The sequence below is a fragment of the Carcharhinus amblyrhynchos genome, chromosome 7 (genome assembly GCF_965287045.1).
Source record: "Carcharhinus amblyrhynchos chromosome 7, sCarAmb.v2.hapA, whole genome shotgun sequence".
NCBI classification, from domain to species: Eukaryota; Metazoa; Chordata; class Chondrichthyes; order Carcharhiniformes; family Carcharhinidae; genus Carcharhinus; species Carcharhinus amblyrhynchos.
This window is the reverse complement of record NC_137330.1, coordinates 128,016,519-128,039,144: the sequence shown is the minus strand read 5'-3', so window position 1 is coordinate 128,039,144 and position 22,626 is coordinate 128,016,519. Positions and strand designations below refer to the sequence as shown.

Sequence of the window (22,626 nt, the reverse complement as noted above, 5' to 3'; positions counted from 1 at the left end):
AAGTTGTCCTTGGTTGTGAACATTCAGATAGTGGTACAAATGCAAAATACTGCAGAGGTTGGAAATTAAAAATAAAAGAGAGAAATACTGAAAGTATTCAGCATGTCAGGCAGCATCAATGGACAGAGACGCCAAGGCCTGAATTTCATGTTGCATAGTTGGACACCTGCCTGAGCTGAATGCATCATTATGCATGTGTGCAATATTGAAGTTGATGTGTGTGCATGTGACTCAGTGCCACTCTTGCCAGCAATTAAAGGGCCAATTAAGGCAATGAAAGATCCTATTGACCGAGATTATACACTGCTCATACAATTTTGCACTCGTTGAATCGGCAAAATCAAATTTTCAGCATACATATTTCAAAGAAACAAAGAACAGTACAGCACAGGAGAAAGTCCAAAGGCATGAATGAGAATTTTAGCAACAGATCAACGAAGTAAGGAGATGTTACAGGATTGGAAATTGGCATTTTATTTATGCACAAAATGGCCACCTTCTGTGCCATAAATTTTCTCTGCTTCTACTTGGTTGAAAGTTCATCACAGAGTCAAATATAATACCAAAGTGCTTTTATTATACAATTACTTAGCAGTTAAAGTATTAACATCAAATTTCAAACACCTGGAATACTTGATAATAGTAATCCACATTATCAGAAATATACATCTTGAGAAACCCAACCTTAGCATTGTATTTACCTGTCTGCAATGACCCTGGTGCATTCATGTTTGAACAAAGCAAGCAGGGTCTCAACATCAGTGCACTCCTCAGCCTTTATGGTTAACATTCCCTGCCAGATACGAGATAGGTCCCTCAGGTTAAAGATGTAATGAAATTTAGCTGGAGTAGGTAGCATTTTCACCTAAAGAAAGAAGTAACTTTCAAGATTTTCAAGGAATATAGAGGTAAAATGAGTTTTGGGTGACATTTTAAGTCAGATATTAGTGAATGGACAACCCAATTTATACACTGCACGGCCTCTTCACTGACTTCAATGGCAAAGAAAATCAAGCTTGATGGGAAAGAGGTTGCTGATTTCACTAACTCCAATTTCCCCTTTGTTAAAGTTTAATCTTCATTTTCTGAGGCCTTCAGTATGTGTTTCATTATTTAGATGCCAAATAAATTAGACCGTCAGATTAAATCAAGAGCATTAAATGTATCTAATATAACAGATTAACAGGCTGAAATGTTGGTGGAGAAAAGGTTATCATTTTCTAAAATCCCCAGATTCTAGGGTGTTCCCAGCACGTTGAAAGTTAGAAAATGTAACATTCGTGTTCAAAAAAATCACTAAGAAAGAAAACAAAAAATGCAGGCCAGTTTGCTCAATATCGGCCACACAGAAAATCATCAAATGATCAGACAAAGTCAACATGGTTTTCTGCAAGAAATATCATTTTTCCAAATTAGAACATAGAATATAGAACCGGCTCTTTGGCCCACGATGTGCTGAACATGATCCCAAATTAAACAAATCCCTTCTGTCTACCCCTGGTCCATATCCCTCTATTCCTTGTATATTCATGTGCTTATCAAAAGGCGGGGAATTATAGGCCGGTTAGTTTAACGTCTGTGGTAGGTGAAATGTTAGAATCCGTCATTAAGGAGGAAATTGCGAGGCATCTTGAAGGGAATTGCTTGATAGGGCGGACGCAACACGGTTTCATTAAAGGGAAGTCGTGTCTGACAAATTTACTGGAGTTCTATGAGGATGTGTCTAGGGCAGTGGATAGAGGAGAGCCGGTGAATGTGGTCTTTCTGGATTTTCAGAAGGCGTTTGACAAGGTACCTCACAAGAGGTTATTGCAGAAGGTCAGGGGACATGGAGTTGGGGGTAGGGTGTTAGCGTGGATAGAGGATTGGTTGTCAAATAGGAGGCAGAGAGTGGGGGTCAATGGGTGCTATTCGGATTGGCGGTTGGTGACTAGTGGGGTGCCCCAGGGGTCGGTGCTGGGGCCTCAGCTATTTACCATTTATATAGATGATCTGGAGGAGGGAACTGAGTGCAGGGTGTCGAAATTTGCTGATGACACCAAGATTGGGGGAAAGGCAAATTGTGCGGAGGGTGTGGAGAGTCTGCAGAAGGATCTAGATAGGCTGGGCGAATGGGCCAGGAAATGGCAAATGGAATTTAATGTTGGCAAGTGTGAGGTGGTCCACTTTGGTAGGAAGAATGGTAGGAAGGACTATTACTTACGTGGCGAAAAACTGCAGCAGGCGACGGTGCAGAGGGACCTCGGGGTCCTTGTGCATGAGTCGCAAAAACCCAGCTTGCAGGTGCAGCAGGTGGTCAGGAAGGCGAATGGGATGCTGGCCTTCATAGCGAGGGGGATTGAATATAAAAGTAGGGAGGTCTTGCTGCAGCTGTATAGGGCATTGGTGAGGCCGCAGCTGGAGTACTGTGTGCAGTTTTGGGCGCCGCACCTGCGCAAGGATATTTTGGCCCTGCAGGGAGTGCAGAGGAGGTTTACTAGGCTGATACCGGACTTGAGGGGATTGAGCTATGAGGAGAGGCTGAATAAACTAGGCTTGTACTCGTTGGAGTTTAGAAGAATGAGGGGAGATCTCATTGAGACGTATAAGATGATGAATGGGATGGATAGGATAGAGGTGGAGAGACTCTTCCCGCTCAAAAAAGACAGTAGGACTAGGGGGCACAGCCTCAAGATAAAGGGGAGGCGGTTTAGAATGGAGTTGAGGAGGAACTTCTTCACTCAAAGGGTGGTGAATCTCTGGAATTCTCTGCCCGTTGAAGTGGTGGAGGCTGCCTCGCTAAATATTTTTAAGAAGCGGGTTGATGGGTTCTTGATAAGAGAGGGGATTAAGGGTTATGGGGAGAGGGCGGGAAAGTGGAACTGAGCCACAACAGATCAGCCATGATCTTATTGAATGGCGGGGCAGGCTCGAAGGGCTAGATGGCCTACTCCTGCTCCTATTTCTTATGTTCTTATTAAAAGCACCTTAAATGCCCCTATCATATCTGCCTTCACCACCACCTCTGGCAACATGTTCCAGACACCTACCATTCTCTATGTAAAAATCTTGCCCCTCATTGGAGGTTGAATGTCTTATCAAAAGGGTAAGGATGAAATGACAAGGTTCAGTTGGGTCGTTTGAGGGTTACGGGTAGCTAGGAATGAGTTAAAAAAAGGGCTTAGGAGAGCTAGGAGGGGGCATAAGAAGTCCTTGGTGGGTTGGATAAAGGAAAACCCCAAGGCTTTTTACTCTTATGTGAGAAATAAAAGAATGACCAGGGTGAGGTTAGGGCCAGTCAAGGCTACAAGTCGAAACTTGTGCATGGAGTCAGAACAGATAGGTGAGGCGTTGAATGAATACTTTTCTTCAGTGCTCACTAAGGAGAGGGGCCATGTTTTTGAGGATGAGTGTGTGATACAGACTGATAAGATGGAGGAGGTAGACGTTCTGAGGGAAGATGTATTTGCAAATTTGAAAATCCTGAAGGTCGAAAAGTCCCCTGGGCTAGATGGGATATATCCTAGGATACTTTGGGAGGCAACGGATGAGATTGCAGAGCCTTTAGCTTTGATCTCCGGGCCCCCACTGTCCACAGGGATTGTGCCAGAGGACTGGGAGTGGTGAATGTTGTTCCTCTCTTCAAGAAAGGAAGTAGAATGACCTTGGTAATTATAGGCCAGTAAGTCTTACTTCAGTGGTTGGAGAGTTAACGGAAAGGGTCCTGAGAGATAGGATTTATGATCATTTGGAAAGATGCAGCTTAATCCAGAATAGTCAGCACGGTTTTGTGAGGGGTAAGTCCTGCCTCACAAATTTGATTGAATTCTTTGACGAAGTAACTAGAAGGAGGTAGAGAAGGTAGAGCAGTTGATGTTGTATACATGGATTTTAGTAAGGCATTTGATAAGGTTCCCCATGGTAGGCTCATGAAGAAAGTAAGGAGGTGTGGGATAGAAGGAAATTTGGCCGATTGGATAAGTAACTGGCTGTCTCATAGAAGACAGAGGGTGGTGGTGGAAGGAAAATTTTCAGACTGGAGGTCAGTTACCAGCAATGTACCACAGGGATCAGTGCTGGGTCCTCTGCTATTTGTGACTTTTATCAATGACTTGGAAGAGGGGGCTGAAGAGTGGGTTAGTAAATTTGCTGATGACACCAAGATTGGTGGAGTAGTGGATGAGGTGGAGGGCTCTTGCAAGCTGCAAAGAGACATTGATAGGATGCAGAGCTGTGCCGAAAAGTGACAGATGGAGTTTAACCCTGATAAGTGCAAGGTGATTTATTTTTGGTAGGACAAGCTTGAATGCGGTCAATGGCAGGGTTCTGAGGAATGTGGAGGAACAGAGAGATCTTGGGGTTCATATCCATAGACCTCTGAAGGTTGCCACTCAAGTAGATATAGCCGTGAAGAAGGCTTATAGTGTGTTAGCATTTATTAACAGGGGATTTGAGTTTAAGAGCTATGGGCTTATGCTGCAACTATACCAGACCTTGGTGAGACCACATTTGGAATATTGTGTGCAGTTCTGGTCAACTCACTATAAGAAGGATGTGGAAGCATTGGAGCGAGTGCAGAGGAGATTTACCAGGATGTTGCCTGGTTTGGAGGGTGGGTCTTATGAGGAAAGGTTGAGGGAGCTGGGGCTTTTCTCTTTAGAGCGGAGGAGGATGAGAAGCGACTTAATAGAGGTTTTTAAGATGATGAAGGGGATAGATGGAGTGGACATGCAGAGACTATTTCCTCGGATGGATGTAGCTGTTATTAGGGGGCATAACTATAAGGATCATGGTGGGAGATATAGGAGGAATGTCTGAGGTAGGTTCTTTACTCAGAGAGTGGTTGCGGTGTGGAATGCACTGCCTGCTATGACAGTGGAGTCAGACACTTTAGGAACTTTCAAGCAGTTATTAGATAGGCACATGGAGCACTAAAGTGACCTTGCATTTACCACTTTATCCGCAGCTCATTCCACATTCCCACCACTCTCTGTATGAAGAATCCCCCCCTAATATTCCCTTTAAACTTTTCTCCTTTCACCCTTAACCCATGTCCTCTGGTTTTTTTCTCCCCTAGCCTCAGTGGAAAAAGCCTGCTTGCATTCACTCTATCTATACCCATCAAAATCTTATACACCTCTATCAAATCTCCTCTCATTCTTCTATGCTCCAGGGAATAAGGTCCTAATCTATTCAATCTCCCTCTGTAATTCAGCTTCTCAAGTCCCAGCAATATCCTTGTGAACCTTCTCTGCACTCCTTCAACCTTATTTACATCCTTCCTGTAACTAGGTGACCAAAACTGTACACAATACTCTAAATTCGGACTCACCAATGCCTTATACAACCTTACCATAACGCTCCAACTTTTATACTCGATACTCCGATTTATAAAGGCCAATGTACCAAAAGCACTCTTTACAACCCTATCCACCTGTGACGCCACTTTTAGGGAATTCTGTACCTGTATTCCCAGATCCCTCTGTTCAACTGCACTCTTCAGAGTCTGACCATTTAGCCTGTACGTTCTACTTTGGTTTGTCCTTCCAAAGTGCAATACCTCACACTTGCCTGCATTAATTTCCATTTGCCATTTTTTAGCCCATTTTTCTAGTTGATCCAAATCCCTCTGCAAACTTTGAAAACCTTCCTCACTGCCGCAGGGCTCAGTACTGGGACCTCTCCTCTTTGTAGTCTACATAAATGACTTGGAAGAGAGCGTAGGTGGTGTGAACAGCAAGTTTGCTGATGACACCAAGATGGCAGGATTGGCGGGTACCGAAGTGGATTGTGAGGTGATACAACAGGATATAGATAGGTTGGTGCATTGGGCAGATAGGTGGCAGATGGAATTTAATCCTGACAAATGCGAGGTGATGCATTTTGGAAGGAATAATGTAGAGAGGAGTTATGTGATTAAAGGTAGACAAATTAGGAGTATAGAAACACAGAGGGACCTGGGAGTGCAGGTTCACAAATCCATGAAGGTTGCGACACAAGTGGAGAATGTTGTCAGGAAGGCTTATGGAATGCTAGCCTTTATAGGAAGGGGTATAGAGTTTAAAAGCTGCCGTCTAATGCTTCAGTTGTATAGAACGTTGGTTAGACCGCATTTGGAGTACTGCGTCCAGTTCTGGTCACCTTACTACCGGAAGGACGTGGAGACTCTGGAGAGGGTTCAAAGGAGGTTTACCAGGATGTTGCCTGGCATGGAGGGGCTGGGGTACGAGGAAAGGTTGGAGAAACTGGGACTATTCTCCTTGGAAAGACGGAGATTGAGGGGTGACATGATAGAGGTATATAAGATACTGAAGGGAATAGACAGAGTCAATAGTGAGAGACTGCTCCCTAGATTGGTTACAAATACAAGAGGACATGATTTAAGGGTAAGGGGGGAGAGATATAATTTGGATATGAGAGGAAGGTTCTTTACGCAGACAGTTGTGGGGGTATGGAACGCGCTACCGAGTAGGGTGGTGGAGACAGGAACGTTGGACTCGTTTAAGGTTCAGTTAGATAGGCACATGAGTGAAACGAGGATGGAGGGTTATGGTAGGGGTTATTAAATAAGGGTTAGAACCTCGGGAGACACCGGAAAGGCAGGCTTGTGATTAACGTTTTTGTCTTTTATTCCGCAGGTGGAGGTCCACCTCGTTGTCAAACGAGGGGCATGCACACGGTGGGTCGTGCGTGGGCTGCTCTTGGAGGTTCCGGGAGTGGCCTAGTACTTCGTGTCGGTGTGTGTGCTTGATCCTGGACCGGTAGACGGGCGCCGCAACAGCTCGGTGACTAGCACTGCTAGCTGTGCAGATACATGGATTTGGGCCTGTGTCTGTGGGAGTTTGTGCATTCTCCCTGTGGTTGCGTGGGTTTCCTCCGGGCGCTCCGGTTTCCTCCCACACCCCAAAGATGTGCTCTTAGGCTGATTGGTTTTACCAAATTGACACTATTCTCCCCTGAATCTGGCTAAGTCAGGGGTTCTATTCGTAGACACGCAGGGTAGAATAGGTGTAGGGTGATGCGGCGGTGCGGGCTTGTTGGGCCGAAGGGCCTGTTTCCCGTGCTGGGTTGTTCTTTGGTTGTTCTTTGTCCACTACACCTCCAATCTTTGTATCATCAGCAAATTTGCTGATCCAATTTACCACATTATCATTCAGATCATTGATATAGATGACAAACAACAATGGACCCAACACCGATCCCTGCGGCACTCCACTAGTCACAGGCCTCCACTCAGAGAAGCAATCCTCCTCAACCACTCTCTGGCTTCTTCCATTGAGCCAGTGTCTAATCCAATTTACTACCTCCCTATGTATACTAGCGACTGAACCTTCCTAACTAACCTCCCATGAGGGACCTTATCAAGGGCCTTGCTGAAATTCAGGTAGACAACATCCACCGCCTTCCTTTCATCCACTTTCCTGGTAACCAACTCGAAAAACTCTAATAGATTGGTCAAACATGACCTACCACGCACAAAGCCATGTTGACTCTCCCTATTAAGTCCCTGTCTATCCAAATATTTGTAGATCCTATCCCTTATCACACCTTCCAATAATTTGCCCGCCACCGACGTTAAACTTACTGGCCTATAATTTCCCGGATTTCTTTTGGAACCTTTTTTAAACAAGGGAACAACATGAGCCACCCTCCAATCATCTGGCACCTCCCCCGTGAATACTGACATTTTAAATATGTCTGCCAGGGCTTCTGCAAGTTCAACACTAGCCTCCCTCAAGGTCCGTGGGAATACCATGTCCACTCCTGGGGATTTATCCACTCTGATTTGCCTCAAGATAGCCAGCACCTCCTCCCCTGTGATCTGTAAAGCTTCCATGACCTCCCTACCTCTTTGCCCTATTTCCGTAAACTCCATGCCCGTTTCCTTAGTGAATACAGATGCAAAAAACCCATATAGTATCTCCCCCAACTCATTTGGCATCTCCCCCATCTCTTTTGGTTCCATACACAGTCTACCACTCTGGTCTTCAAGAGGATCAATTTTATCCCTCACTATCCTTTTGCTCCTTACATACCTGTGGAAGCTCTTTGGATTTTCCTTTACTCTGTCTGCCCAAGCAACCTCATGTCTTCTTTTAGCCCTCCTGATTTCCCTCTTAAGTAGCTTCTTGCACTTTTTATACTCCTCAAGCATCTGATCTGTTCCTTGCTGCCTGTACATTACATACAACTCTCTCTTCCTCTTAATCAGTGTTACAATTTCCCTCGAGAAGCAAGGTTCCTTATCCCTATTTACTTTGCCTTTAATTCTGACAGGAACATACAAAGTCTGCACTCTCAAAATTTCTCCTTTGAAGGCCTCCCACTTTCCATTTACATCCTTACCAGAGAACAGCCTGTGCCAATCCACTCTTCCCAGATCCCTTCTCATTTCATCAACTTTAGTCTTTTTCTAGTTCAGAACTTCAACCGAGGACCAGATCTATCCTTATCCATGATCAGGTTGAAACTAATGGCATTATGATCACTGGATCTAAAGTGTTGCCTCACACTCACATCCATCACCTGCCCCAACTCATTTCCCAATAGGAGATCCAATATCGCATTCTCTCTTGTTGGCACCTCTATATACTGATGTAGAAAATTCTCCTGAACACATTTTACAAACTCTACCCCGCCTAAACCTTTAACAGTATGTGAGTCCCAATCTATATGTGGAAAATTAAAATCCCCTACTATCACAACTTTCTGTTTCTTGCAGTTGTCAGCTATCTCTCTGCTGATTTGCTCCTCCAATTCTCACTGACTATTGGGTGGTCTATAATACAACCCCATTAATGTGGTCATACCTTTCCTGTTTCTCAGCTCCACCCACAGGGCCTCTGTAGACAGCTCCCTAATCTATCCTGCCTGAGTACTGCTGTAACATTTTCCCTGACCAACAATGCCACCGCCCCCCGCTTTTTATCTCTCTGCCTCTATCATGCCTGAAACATTGGAACCCTGGAACATTGAGCTGCCAGTTCTGCCCCTCCTGTAGCCAAGTTTCACTCATGGCTATAATGTCATATTTCCACATGTCAATCTACGCCTTCAGCTCATCTGTCTTCCCCACAATACTCCTGGCATTGAAGTAGACATACCTCAAAAGATTATTTCCACTACACTCAACTCTTCCTGTGATGTTACTTGAATTAACCTGTCTTTTTACCCCCACTCCATTATCTGCACTGGCACTCCGGTTCCTATCCCCCTGCAAATCTAGTTTAAATGCTCCCCAATAACACTAGCAAACCTCCCTGCAAGTATATTGGTCCCCTTGTAGTTTAGGTGTAACCTGTCTCTCTTGTACAGGTCCCACCTGCCCCAGAAGAGGTCCCAATGATCCAAGAATCGGAAACCCTGCTCTCTACACCAGTTCCTCAGCCATGTGTTCATCCGCCCAAGCATCCTACTCTGACCCTCACTGGCACGTGATACAGGTAGCAATCCTGAGATTACTACCCTCGGGGTCTGCTTTTTAACTTCCTTCCAAGCTCTCTATACTCTCTCTTTAGGACTCCTCACTTTTCCTACCTACATCATTGGTACCAATGTGTACCATGGCACCTGGCTGATCACCTTCCCACTTCAGAACACTGTGCACATGATCAGAGACACCCCTGACCTTGGCACCCAGGAGGCAACAAACCATCCGGGAGTCACTGTCCTGACCACAGAACCTCCTGTCTGTACCTTTGACCATTGAGTCCCTTATTACTACCACTCTCCTCTTCTTCCTCCCACCCTTTTGCGCTGCAGAACCAGACTCAGTATCAAAGTTCTGGCTGAGTCTGGGAATGGTGGCAGGAGTACAGCCTGGGTCTGGGAGTGGTGGCCCCTCCAGCCTGGGTCTGGGAGTGGGGGGCCCCTCCAGCCTGGGTCTGGGAGTGGGGGGCCCCTCCAGCCTGGGTCTAGGAGTGGGGGCCCCTCCAGACTGGGTCTAGGAGTGGGGGCCCAACAGCCTGGGTCTAGGAGCGGGGCCCCTCCAGCCTGGGTCTGGGAGTGGTGGCCCCTCAAGCCTGGGTCTGGGAGTGGGGGCCCTCCAGTCTGGGTCTGGGAGTGGGGGCCCCTCCAGTCTGGGTCTGGGAGTGGGGGCCCTCCAGCCTGGGTCTGGGAGTGGGGGCCCCTCCAGACTGGGTCTAGGAGTGGGGGCCCAACAGCCTGGGTCTAGGAGCGGGGCCCCTCCAGCCTGGGTCTGGGAGTGGTGGCCCCTCAAGCCTGGGTCTGGGAGTGGGGGCCCTCCAGTCTGGGTCTGGGAGTGGGGGCCCCTCCAGTCTGGGTCTGGGAGTGGGGGCCCTCCAGCCTGGGTCTGGGAGTGGTGGCCCCTCCAGTCTGGGTCTAGGAGTGGTGGCCCCTCAAGCCTGGGTCTGGGAGTGGGGGCCCTCCAGTCTGGGTCTGGGAGTGGGGGCCCCTCCAGTCTGGGTCTGGGAGTGGGGGCCCCTCCAGTCTGGGTCTGGGAGTGGGGGCCCTCCAGCCTGGGTCTGGGAGTGGGGGCCCCTCCAGACTGGGTCTAGGAGTGGGGGCCCAACAGCCTGGGTCTAGGAGTGGGGCCCCTCCAGCCTGGGTCTGGGAGTGGTGGCCCCTCAAGCCTGGGTCTGGGAGTGGTGGCCCCTCCAGTCTGGGTCTGGGAGTGGTGGCCCCTCCAGTCTGGGTCTGGGAGTGGTGGCCCCTCAAGCCTGGGTTTGGGAGTGGTGGCCCCTCCAGTCTGGGTCTGGGAGTGGGGGCCCAACAGTCTGGGTCTGGGAGCGGTGGCCCCTCCAGTCTGGGTCTGGGAGTGGGGGCCCAACAGTCTGGGTCTAGAAGTGGGGCCACTCCATCCTGGGTCTGGGAGTGAGGGCCCCTCCAGCCTGGGTCTGGGAGTGGGGGCCCCTCCAGCCTGGGTCTGGGAGTGGGAGGTTGTCCAGCCTGGGCCTGGGAGTGGGAGGTTGTCCAGCCTGGGCCTGAGAGTGGGAGATTGTCCAGCCTGGGCCTGGAAGTGGGAGATTGTCCAGCCTGGGCCTGGGAGTGGGATATTGTCCAGCCTGGGCCTGAGAGTGGGAGATTGTCCAGCCTGGGCCTGGAAGTGGGAGGTTGTCCAGACTGGGCCTGAGAGTGGGAGATTGTCCAGCCTGGGCCTGGAAGTGGGAGATTGTCCAGCCTGGGCCTGGGAGTGGGAGATTGTCCAGCCTGGGCCTGGGAGTGGGAGGTTGTCCAGACTGGGCCTGAGAGTGGGACATTGTCCAGCCTGGGCCTGGAAGTGGGAGATTGTCCAGCCTGGGCCTGGGAGTGGGAGATTGTCCAGCCTGGGCCTGGGAGTGGGAGATTGTCCAGCCTGGGCCTGGGAGTGGGAGGTTGTCCAGCCTGGTCCTGGGAGTGGGAGGTTGTCCAGCCTGGGCCTGGGAGTGGGAGGTTGTCCAGCCTGGGCCTGAGAGTGGGAGATTGTCCAGCCTGGGCCTGGGAGAGAGAAGTTGTCCAGTCTGGTCCTGGGAGTGGGAAGTTGTCCAGCCTGGTCCTGGGAGTGGGAGGTTGTCCAGCCTGGGCCTGGGAGTGGGAGATTGTCCAGCCTGGGCCTGGGAGTGGGAGATTGTCCAGCCTGAGCCTGAGAGTGGGAAGTTGTCCAGCCTGGTCCTGGGAGTGGGAGGTTGTCCAGACTGGGCCTGGGAGTGGGAGGTTGTCCAGCCTGGGCCTGGGAGTGGGAGATTGTCCAGCCTGGGCCTGGGAGTGGGAAGTTGTCCAGCCTGGTCCTGGGAGTGGGAGGTTGTCCAGCCTGGGCTGGGAGTGGGAGATTGTCCAGCCTGGGCCTGGGAGTGGGAAGATGTCCAGCCTCGGCCTGGGAGTGGGAGATTGTCCAGCCTGCGCCTAGCAGTGGGAGGTTGTCCAGCCTGGGCCTGGGAGTGGGAGGTTGTCCAGCCTGGGCCTGGGAGTGGGAGGTTGTCCAGCCTGGGCCTGGGAGTGGGAAGTTGTCCAGCCTGGTCCTGGGAGTGGGAGATTGTCCAGCCTGGGCCTGGGAGTGGGAGGTTGTCCAGCCTGGGCCTGGGAGTGGGAGGTTGTCCAGCCTGGGCCTGGGAGTGGGAAGTTGTCCAGCCTGGGCCTGGGAGTGGGAGATTGTCCAGCCTGCGCCTGGGAGTGGGAAGTTGTCCAGCCTGGGCCTGGGAGTGGGAGGTTGTCCAGCCTGGGCCTGGGAGTGCGAGATTGTCCAGCCTGGGCCTGGGAGTGGGAAGTTGTCCAGTCTGGTCCTGGGAGTGGGAAGTTGTCCAGCCTGGTCCTGGGAGTGGGAGGTTGTCCAGCCTGGGCCCGGGAGTGGGAGGTTGTCCAGCCTGGGCCTGGGAGTGGGAGGTTGTCCAGCCTGGGCCTGGGAGTGGGAAGTTGTCCAGCCTGGGCCTGGGAGTGGGAGATTGTCCAGCCTGCGCCTGGCAGTGGGACGTTGTCCAGCCTGGGCCTGGGAGTGGGAGGTGGTCCAGCCTGGGCCTGGGAGTGGGAAGTTGTCCAGACTGGGCCTGGGAGTGGGAGATTGTCCAGCCTGGGCCTGGGAGTGCGAGATTGTCCAGCCTGGGCCTGGGAGTGGGAAGATGTCCAGCCTGGGCCTGGGAGTGGGAGATTGTCCAGCCTGGTCCTGGGAGTGGGAGATTGTCCAGCCTGGTCCTGGGAGTGGGAAGATGTCCAGCCTGGGCCTGGGAGTGGGAGATTGTCCAGCCTGGTCCTGGGAGTGCGAGATTGTCCAGCCTGGGCCTGAGAGTGGGAGATTGTCCAGCCTGGGCCTGAGAGTGGGAGATTGTCCAGCCTGGTCCTGGGAGTGGGAAGTTGTCCAGTCTGGTCCTGGGAGTGGGAAGTTGTCCAGTCTGGTCCTGGGAGTGGGAAGTTGTCCAGCCTGGTCCTGGGAGTGGGAAGTTGTCCAGTCTGGTCCTGGGAGTGGGAAGTTGTCCAGTCTGGTCCTGGGAGTGGGAAGTTGTCCAGTCTGGTCCTGGGAGTGGGAAGTTGTCCAGTCTGGTCCTGGGAGTGGGAAGTTGTCCAGTCTGGTCCTGGGAGTGGGAAGTTGTCCAGTCTGGTCCTGGGAGTGGGAAGTTGTCCAGTCTGGTCCTGGGAGTGGGAAGTTGTCCAGTCTGGTCCTGGGAGTGGGAAGTTGTCCAGCCTGGTCCTGGGAGTGGGAGGTTGTCCAGCCTGGGCTGGGGAGTGGGAGATTGTCCAGCCTGGGCCTGGGAGTGGGAAGTTGTCCAGCCTGGTCCTGGGAGTGGGAGATTGTCCAGCCTGGGCCTGGGAGTGGGAGGTTGTCCAGCCTGGGCCTGGGAGTGGGAGGTTGTCCAGCCTGGGCCTGGGAGTGGGAGATTGTCCAGCCTGGGCCTGGGAGTGGGAGATTGTCCAGCCTGGGCCTGGGAGTGGGTGATTGTCCAGCCTGGGCCTGGGAGTGGGAGGTTGTCCAGCCTGGGCCTGGGAGTGGGAGATTGTCCAGCCTGGGCCTGGGAGTGGGAGATTGTCCAGCCTGGGTCTGGGAGTGGGAGATTGTCCAGCCTGGGCCTGGGAGTGGGAGATTGTCCAGCGTGGGCCTGGGAGTGGGAGGTTGTCCAGCCTGGTCCTGGGAGTGGGAGATTGTCCAGCCTGGGCCTTGGAGTGGGATGTTGTCCAGCCTGGGCCTGGGAGTGGGAGGTTGTCCAGTCTGGGCCTGGGAGTGGGATGTTTTCCAGCCTCCGTTGGCACCATAACGGCATGAATGGGTAAGATTCTTACTCAGAAAATCAGGAAGTATCAGTATAGGAAGAAATGAGAAATAGCAAGGGTGAGAAAATATAGATAGGAGTATTTTCTAGCCCACATCCCCTAACAGTAGTTATATCATTGGACAAAGCGTTAAACAAAGTAATATTGGAACTTGTAAGGAATATCAGTTAACAGTTTGGGGGTCTTTAATCTTAATACTGACTGGCAGAAGGCAGAGAGTGGGAATAAAGGGGTCTTTTTCAGGATGGCAGCTGGTGACCAGTGGTGTGCCTCCAGGGTCAGTGCTGTGACCACAACTTTTCACAATATACATTAACGATTTGGAGGAAGGAACTGAAGGCACTGTTGCTAAGTTTGCAGATGATACAAAGATATGTAGAGGGTCAGGTAGTATTGAGGAAGTGGGGGATGTGGTGCTGCAGAGGGACTTGGACAGGTTAGGAGGGTGCGCAAAGAAGTGGCAGATGGAATACAATGTGTCAACATGTAAGGTTATGCACCTTGGAGGGAAGAATGAAGGCATAGACTATTTGATAAATGGGAAAATGTTTTGGAAATCAGAAACACAAACGGATTTGGGAGCCATTGTTCAAGATTCTCTTAAGATTAATGTGTAGGTTCAGTCAACAGTTAGGAAGGCAAATGCAATATTAGCATTCATGTCAAAAGGGCCAGAATACAAGAGCAGAGATATACTTCTGAGGCTGCACAAGTCAGAAGTACATCAGACCCCATTGGTCAGACCCCATTGGAGTAATTTGAGCAGTTTTGGGCCCCATATCTAAGGAAGGATGTGCTGGCCTTGGAAAGGATCCAGAGAAGGTTATCAAGAATGATCCCTGGAATGAAGAGCTTGTTGCATGAAGAAAGGTTGAGGATTCTGGGTCTGTACTCGTTGGAGTTTGGAAGGATGCGGGGGGGTGGGGGGGGGGCGGTTTCTTATTGAAACTTACAGGATACTGCGAGGCCTGGATAGAGTGGATGTGGAGAAGATGTTTCCACTAGTAGGAAAAATTAGAACTAGAGGGCATAATCTCAGGCTAAAGGGATGATCCTTTAAAACGGAGATGAGGACGAATTTCTTCAGCCAGAGAGTGGTGAATCTGTGGAATTTTTTGCCTTAGAGGGCTGTTGAGGCCAGGTCATTGAGTGTCTTTAAGAGAGAGACAGATAGGTTCTTGATTAATAAGGGGTCAGAGGTTATGGGGAAAAGACAGGAGAATGAGGATGTGAAAAATATCAGCCATGATTGGCAGAGCGGACTCGATGGGCTGAGTGCCCATCTGCTTCTACGTCTTACGGTCTTAGGGTCTAATATAGACTGGACTAATGAAATTGACAAAGGTGTTCTAGAAATTTTAGAATGGTTTCAAACAAACCATGTTGCAGCTATATAAAATCTTGGTTAGGCCACATTTGGACTATTGCATGGAGTTCTGATTGCCACACTACCAGAAGGATGTGGAAGCTTTGGAGAGAGTGCAAAGAAGGTTCACCAGAGTGTTGCCTGGTCTTGAAGGTGTTGGCTATGAGGGGAGGTTGAATAAACTAGTATTGTTTTCACTGGAAAGATGGAGGCTGAGGGGAGACTTGAAAGAGATCTACAAAATGATGAGAGGCATAGATAGCGTGGATAGTCAGAAGCGTTTTTCTAAGGGTAAAAGTGCCAATTATGAGGAGGCACAGGTTCAGGCGGGTTGATGGGTTTTTGATAAGCGAGGGGATTAAGGGTTATGGGGAGAGGGCGGGAATGTGGAACTGAGCCACGACAGATCAGCCATGATCTTATTGAATGGTGGTGCAGGCTCGAAGGGCTAAATGGCCTACTCCTGCTCCTATTTCTTATGTTCTTATGTTCTTATGAGATGTGCGGGGGAAGTTTTTCACACAGGGAGTGGTGGGTGCCAGAGGAGGAAGTGGAAGCAGCAACATTTAACAGGTATCTGGATGGGTACATAAATAGAAAGGGAATAGAGAGAAGTGGATCAAGTAAGGGCAGTTTTTTTAAAATTTAGTTAGTGCATCATGATCAGCACAGGCTTGGAGGGCCAAAGGGCGTGTTCCTGTGCTATATTTTCCTTTGTTCTTTGTGTAGTATTTTGTGGCACCAACTCGGGTAAAGCTGTTTAAATCTAATATTGCCTAATGAAGCAGGGTTTATTAGTATGCCATTGTTAAAGATCTACTGGGAAGTGATCACAATACAGTTAAATTCCACAATTAGCTTGGAAACAACATATTCCAATCATAAACAAGAATCTTAAAACTAAACCAAGTCAATGGACTGGTTGGGCTGAAGGGCTTGTTTTTTAGTGCTATATTGCTCAATGACTCTATGGATCCTATTTTATCATTTTGATTCTAAGTGCTAGGTGGACTTGAAACTGGAAGGGTTTCGGATGCCATTTTTAGACCTGTTCTGAGGCGCCCCCATATGCACTCTACCTCAAAAAATATCAGCAACTCTGAATCGTGCTGCATATGTCTGCACAAGTGGGCTTAACATGCCTGAAACTTTGCCGCTCCAATCGGAGCTGACAAATGCGTATGTACAGAAAAAAAAATGCAATGCTGCTTCCCGGCCAGATCCCTCCTGGGCCAAATAATGCCTTCCCCTGTCTGCCACAGATATTGCCTCTCCCCCACAACATTACTGACCCCTTATCTCCCCACTCCCCCTGCCACCCAGACCGATCGTGGGCCCCTCCCCTCAACTGATCTCAGGCAGAGTGGCACTGGAATCTCCCCCTCCCCCATTGATCTCAAGCAGAGTGGCAGCGCACCCCCTCCCACCCAGTCGATCTCAGACAGAGTGGCAGCGGAACACCCTTCACTCCCCCCTCACCGATCTCAGGCAGAGTAGTAGCAGAACCCCGCTTCCCCCCATCGATCTCAGGCAGAGTGGCAGCGGAACCCCCTTCCCGCCACCGATCTCAGGCAGAGTGGCAGTGGACCTCCCTTCCCCCCACCGATCTCAGGCAGAATGGCACCGGAACTCCCTCCCCCCCCACCAATCTCAAACAGAGTGGTAGTGGACCCTCCTGCCTCTCATCGATCTCAGGCAGAGTGGCAGCGGACCCCCCTTCCCTCTACTGAACTCAGGCAGAGTGACACTGGAACTCCTTCCCATCCTCACCAATCTCAAGCAGAGTGATAATGGACCCCTCTGCCCCCCAATCGATCTCAGGCAGAGTGGCAGCGGATCCCCCCTTTCCCTCCAATGATGTCATGCAGGGTGGTAACGGACTACCCCTTCTCCTCCACTGATCTCAAGCAGAGTGGTAGCGGATCCCCCTTTCCCTCCATTGATATCGGGCAGAGTGGCAGCGCACCCCATTTTCCCTTCCACCAATCTCAGGCAGGATGGCAGTAGACCCCCTTCCCTGTCCCACGAATTTCAAGCAGAGTGGCAGCAGACGCCATCCCTCCACTGATCTCAGGCAGAAATGCATTTAAATGGCTGTTGCACCCATTTCGGGCGTGGTCCCGATTGTGGCCATTTTTGGACCTTGATAAAGAGGTAACCGGTTTGGATCATGCTACTCGCCTCAAGCCCAGCTTTACTGAGTTTTTGTGCTGGAAAATGGGCGCAGCTTGAAGATGAAATCATGTCCAGAGACTCTAATTGCACAGGTATACAAGGAAAGCTGGCTAAAGTTATTTGGGGAAATAGGTTAAAAGGTCTGGTTGTAAATAAACAGTGGGAAACATTTTAAGAAACAAGACTTTTACTTAAATAGTGAAAAGTTGCAGCATGCTACAGTGCAGAGGGACCTGGGGGTCCTTGTGCACGAATCGTAAAAACCCAGTCTGCAGGTGCAGCAGGTGATCAAGAAGGCGAATGGAATGTTGGCCTTTATAGTGAGGGGGATAGAATATAAAAGTAGGGAGGTCTTGCTGCAACTGTACAGGGCACTGGTGAGGCCGCAGCTGGAGTACTGTGTGCAGTTTTGGTCGCCACACTTGTGAAAGGATATATTGGCCTTGGAGGGAGTACAGAGAAGGTTCACTAGGCTGATACCGGAGATGAGGGGGTTAGCTTATGAGGAGAGATTAAATAGACTGGGCCTGCACTCGTTGGAGTTTAGAAGGCTGAGGGGGGATCTTATAGAGACTTACAAGATAATGAAGGGGCTAGATAGGGTAGAGATAGAGAGATTCTTTCCACTTAGAAAGGAAACCAGAACGAGAGGGCACAGCCTCAAAATAAGTTGGGGGGGGGGTGCAGTTTAGAACAGAGTTGAGGAGAAACTTCTTCTCTGAGAGGGTGGTGAATCTTTGGAATTCTCTGCCCATTGAAGTGGTGGAGGCTACCTCATTGAATATGTTTAAGTCACGGGTAGATACATTTGTGATAGATAAGGGAATTAAGGGTTGTGGGGAGCAGGTGGGAAAGTGGAACTGATCCACTTCAGATCAGTCATGACCTTACTGAATGGCGGGGCAGGCTTGAAGGGCTGGATGGCCTACTCCTGCTCCTATTTCTTATGTTCTTATGTTCCTAAGACAAAAAATATATTCCATTGAAAAAAATTAATAAAGTAAGACTGGCTCATAAAACATTAGAGTAAAAGAAAAGGATGATGTGCAAGAAAATGAGAGAGTTTGGAAGGCAAATAGCATGTTATCCTTTATTGCAAAGTAATGGAATAATGAGAAATTCTGAATACAGTTGTATCCGGCTTTCGTGAGATCACATTAGCTGCAATGAATGCACTTTTGATCTCAATATCTAGGAGAGGATACACTTGCATTGGAGTTTGTATAACTAAGGCACATTAGATTGGCTCCAGGGATATCCTATGAAGAGAGACTGAGTAAATTAGACCAATATTCTCTGGAATTTAGAAGAGTGAGAGGCAATTTCATCGAAACTCAGAAGATTCTAAAGGCCTTGACAGAGTGCTCCACTGGCTGGGGAATCTAAAAAATGAGGGCACAGTTTCAGGATCGGCATTGAGAGGAGGAACAATTTCTTCATATAGGATTGTGATTCTTTGACATTCTCTACTCCAAGATGTTGTGGATGTTATATTATTCTACATATTAGAGAGTGGAATATAGATTTTTAATCTCCTGAGGAATCAAGGGAGCAGAGCAAATAGTGTTGGGGCATTAAATCTGGTTTGATATATTAAATGGGGAGCAGGGTTGGATGTCAAATTATCCATTACTACTTATATGTATTATGTTTTTATGAATTAAAAATGGAGAAATGATTTCCTGGGTTTCAGCACTCAGGGATTTAACTCAATTACTTTCATGCACAATTTGTGGCAGAATTCTTCCATTAAGTTACCCCTCTTGTGAATATCTTTCCTGATGAACTTATTCACTTGTATTCATAAAATCATAAGATTGGAATGCTAGCCATTTTGATAGTGTCAGTACCTTTGTCCACTGCCAGAGGGTTCTGCTAATGACAACAAGTTTTGTTATCATGTCACTGATTTCAGCAGCGAAGTATCTGGCTGGGTGAAAATACCCATTTCCAATAATTCCTGCCAACGATACAAACAAAATATTCATTGGTTATTTGATGACACAGTGCTATTTTGATATACTTTATGTTTAACACAGGTTGCTTGAAGAGGCAGTGTTTTGTTACAAGAGTCAATTTGTCTGGGAAACATGCTGCTGATGCTAAGAGTATGGGCTAATAAGCTACTGAGGAGTGTGATACTTCATAGAGTTAATGGACCTTTTGTTTATTTAGCTTCTCTTGGGATTTTGGACTTAGCATGCTGTACTTTGTGAGTTTTTGATTAGGTTGATTGATAGGAATAGCGTCATGTGATTAATGGGAGAAACAAAGCTTGCAGGAAAGCCCAGTTCCATTTTCATTTTAAACTTCAAACAGTTGTTGTCTGGGCTGCCAAAAGAAAATAGTGTCTCTCTCTGTCTCGCTCTCTCTCCAAAGACTTTCTGAAAACTCCAAGACAGGTAACATAAGTGTAAGCAAGCATGCCTGTGTTTTGCGAACTAATTTTAAAGACAGGTTTAGGTCTATAAGAAATATATTATTTGTTTGGAATGCATAGTGATAAGTTAGCAGTTAAGAATTGTGTTTTGTCATGTTTACATATTGTTCAATTGTTAAATGCTAAGTTAATTAATTTGTTATAATCAAATATTATATTAAATAAAGTTTGTTTTGAACAAAACTTCCCAGTGTGTCACATTAATGTCAAAATAGAAAATTGTTAAGTTCTAGTCAGGCTTCATAATATACCTTGGAACTTCAGATCTGGTATCCTAACAACTGCAATTTACATCAATAATTCAGTTTTACAATATGGAAAAATCATACAGTAGTGATATCAAGGGATTTTAATTCATAGAATAGTGTCATAGAATCCCTACAGTACAGAGGAGGCCATTCAGCACATCGAGCCTACACCAATAACAATTCCACCCAGGCCCTATCCCCTTAACCCCACATATTTATTCTGCTATTCTTCCTGATACTAAGATATATATATATATGGATACATATATATGGATAACATTGGAATAGTTTAGGTTAGAGGGTCATTAGATTGGTTCCTCTCATTGGCGCAACATCGAGGGCCGAAGGACCTGTACTGCGCTGTAATGTTCTATGTTCTAAGAGGTAATTTAGCATGGCCAATCAACCAAACCCACATATTTTTGGAAATGGGAGGAAACTGGAGCAACCAAGGTAAACCAATGCATATTTGGAGAAAATGTATAAACTCCACACAGACAGCGACCCAGGACTGAAATTGAACACAGGCCCCTGGCGCTGTGAGGCAGCAGTGTTAACCACTTTGCCACACCTGATATAAATTGGGATTGTACTAGTGTAAAGGGCAGAGTGGGGAGAGTTTTTGAGATGTGTTCAGGAGAACTTTCTTGTTCAGTATGTTTCCAATCCAATGAGGAATGAAGCATTGCTAGATCAGGTCTTTAGGAATGAAGCAGATCAAGTGTTAATCAGGAAACATTGAGGAAACAGATTGGTAGGTTGGGACCTTCCAGCCCTACTCGCCGATAGGATCTTCTGTTCCCGCTGATGTTGACCACTGCTCTAGGTTGTCTGACAGAAAGATGAACAAGCCATGCAAATTGCTGTTGATTTTGGCAGATTTGGAATATCCCACCAACAGCCAATGGTGATACACTTCCATCATGGGAAACCTATTACAGGAGTGCATGAGTGGGAAGGGATGTGTGGGGGGGGGGGCGTGGTTGGGGAGTTGGGGTGCCAGAAAATTTCAGCTGTCATTTTAAAAGATTTAGGTTACCGATAAAACAAATTCTCATTAGTGGAAGAATCAGAGGAGACCGAGATAATATAAATGGTGAAAGAACCAATGGGACAACAAATAGTTAGGATCGATAATGTCCTGCCTTTGATTGTGGTGGGGCAAATTCAATCATGGCCTCCAAAGGAGAATTGGATGAATATCTGAAGAGAAAATAATTGCAGAGTAATGAGTATCCTTTAAAAGATGGCAATTGATGTGGGATGCATTGCAAGTTGTAGGGAGCATATTGCTAGCAGTTTTTAAACCTGGCACTAAAATTATTGGGTATTCCACAGCCCAATTTTGCAACCTAAATGCTTTGTTCAAAAATGAACTTCTCTGTGATAGTAAACAGGCAGTTAAAATTAGCAGTATTGAATATTTATAGGGCAAGTTCAATGTCCAGCAGAACTATACATTTGTATAAAACTGGAATATTTGATGGAAAAGGTGAGAGCTGGCTATTACCGAAGATTTTGTCGATTGAAGCATTGGTAGGCAGTGTACAGTTGAAGATTGTAAAATGCCTCTTTAAACGTTGAGGAATGTCATTGCGTCCTCCCCCTGGATGGATCATTGCTGCCATTAATTGTACATCAACTATTTTAGTAAAATCGCCTGGTTTATCCAAGTTGTACATTCCATGCATTTCGATCATCTGACGGACTATTTCATTAGTAATCTGAAAGATACAAAACACGATAAACAGATGTTTGCTCGATATATGAAACTAACTCATGTATAAGGTTCTTCGAAATTAGCTTGTCCATCCAAAAAAAACCCATCTCCTTATCAGAGAGTAAGCAGCGATTGAAATTGTGACAGCCATTTACAACTTCTGGCCTCCACTGAATTGCTGTAGTGATTCTACTGGAACTTATTAGGTTAATTGGTTAACATATCAAATGGTAAGCCAGATGTGAAACTCTTGTGCATCATGCTATAAATCATGCAAGGGTGAATGGTAGAAATTTCATGTCATGGATTTTAAAATCCTACTTCAATTTAAGGAGACAGAAGGTTCCTGATGATGCAATAGACACACAGGGTTCAGTTTTCTCCTCCAGCTTTTGACAGTGATTTTTTTTACTGAATTACCCCTTATGGTTTCTCAGCAACTGAAAGATCTCAAAGAAGGCCTCAGACAACCCAAGCTTGTAGGATAAGGGGGCCACTCAAAACCTTTCTGAGACAGACATACAAGTTCTTTGGGATGAGATTTGCTAATTGAGAGACTGCGAGCTGCATTTGCAGAGAAGGAGCTGGCAAAACAGTTATTAAGGCAATGTGCAAGGTGGTAGCTCTGGAAGTGAGTGCTGAGCATCATCTCTTTTACATTTAAAGCAATACACAATGCTGGAAATTGTTTAGACAATCTTGATCTGAAGTGCTGGCAGCTGGGATCAAGTAAATCCCTTGAAGAATATAGGGGGTATAGGAGTAGAGTTAAGAGAGAAATCAGGAGGTCAAAAAGGGTACACAAAATAGTTTTGGCAGATAAGGCAAAGGAGAATTCAAGGAGTTTCTACAAATACATAAGGCCAAAAGAGTAACAAGAGACAGAATAGGGCCTCATAAGGATCAACAATGTCATCTATGTGTGGATCCACAAAAGATGGGTGAGTTCCTAAATGAGTATTTCTCATTAGTATTTACTGTTGAGAAAAGCATGGATATTAGG

At 47.6% G+C, this 22,626-nt stretch overlaps 1 protein-coding gene across 1 annotated transcript in view; it reads right to left on the bottom strand.

Moving 5' to 3' along the window:
- The window catches only part of LOC145345624 (dynein axonemal heavy chain 8-like), a gene marked incomplete at its 3' end in the record, with an annotated part of 1,250,971 nt that overhangs the window by 149,937 nt on the left and 1,078,408 nt on the right, over positions 1–22,626 (bottom strand). Inside the window, exons 60-62 of the mRNA XM_080193458.1 lie at positions 21,414–21,627; positions 19,066–19,175; positions 702–865 (exon numbers count right to left, since the gene is read on the bottom strand). Of these exons, the coding sequence (XP_080049584.1) occupies positions 702–865; positions 19,066–19,175; positions 21,414–21,627 (488 nt within the window). The remainder of the gene's footprint in view (positions 1–701; positions 866–19,065; positions 19,176–21,413; positions 21,628–22,626) is intronic.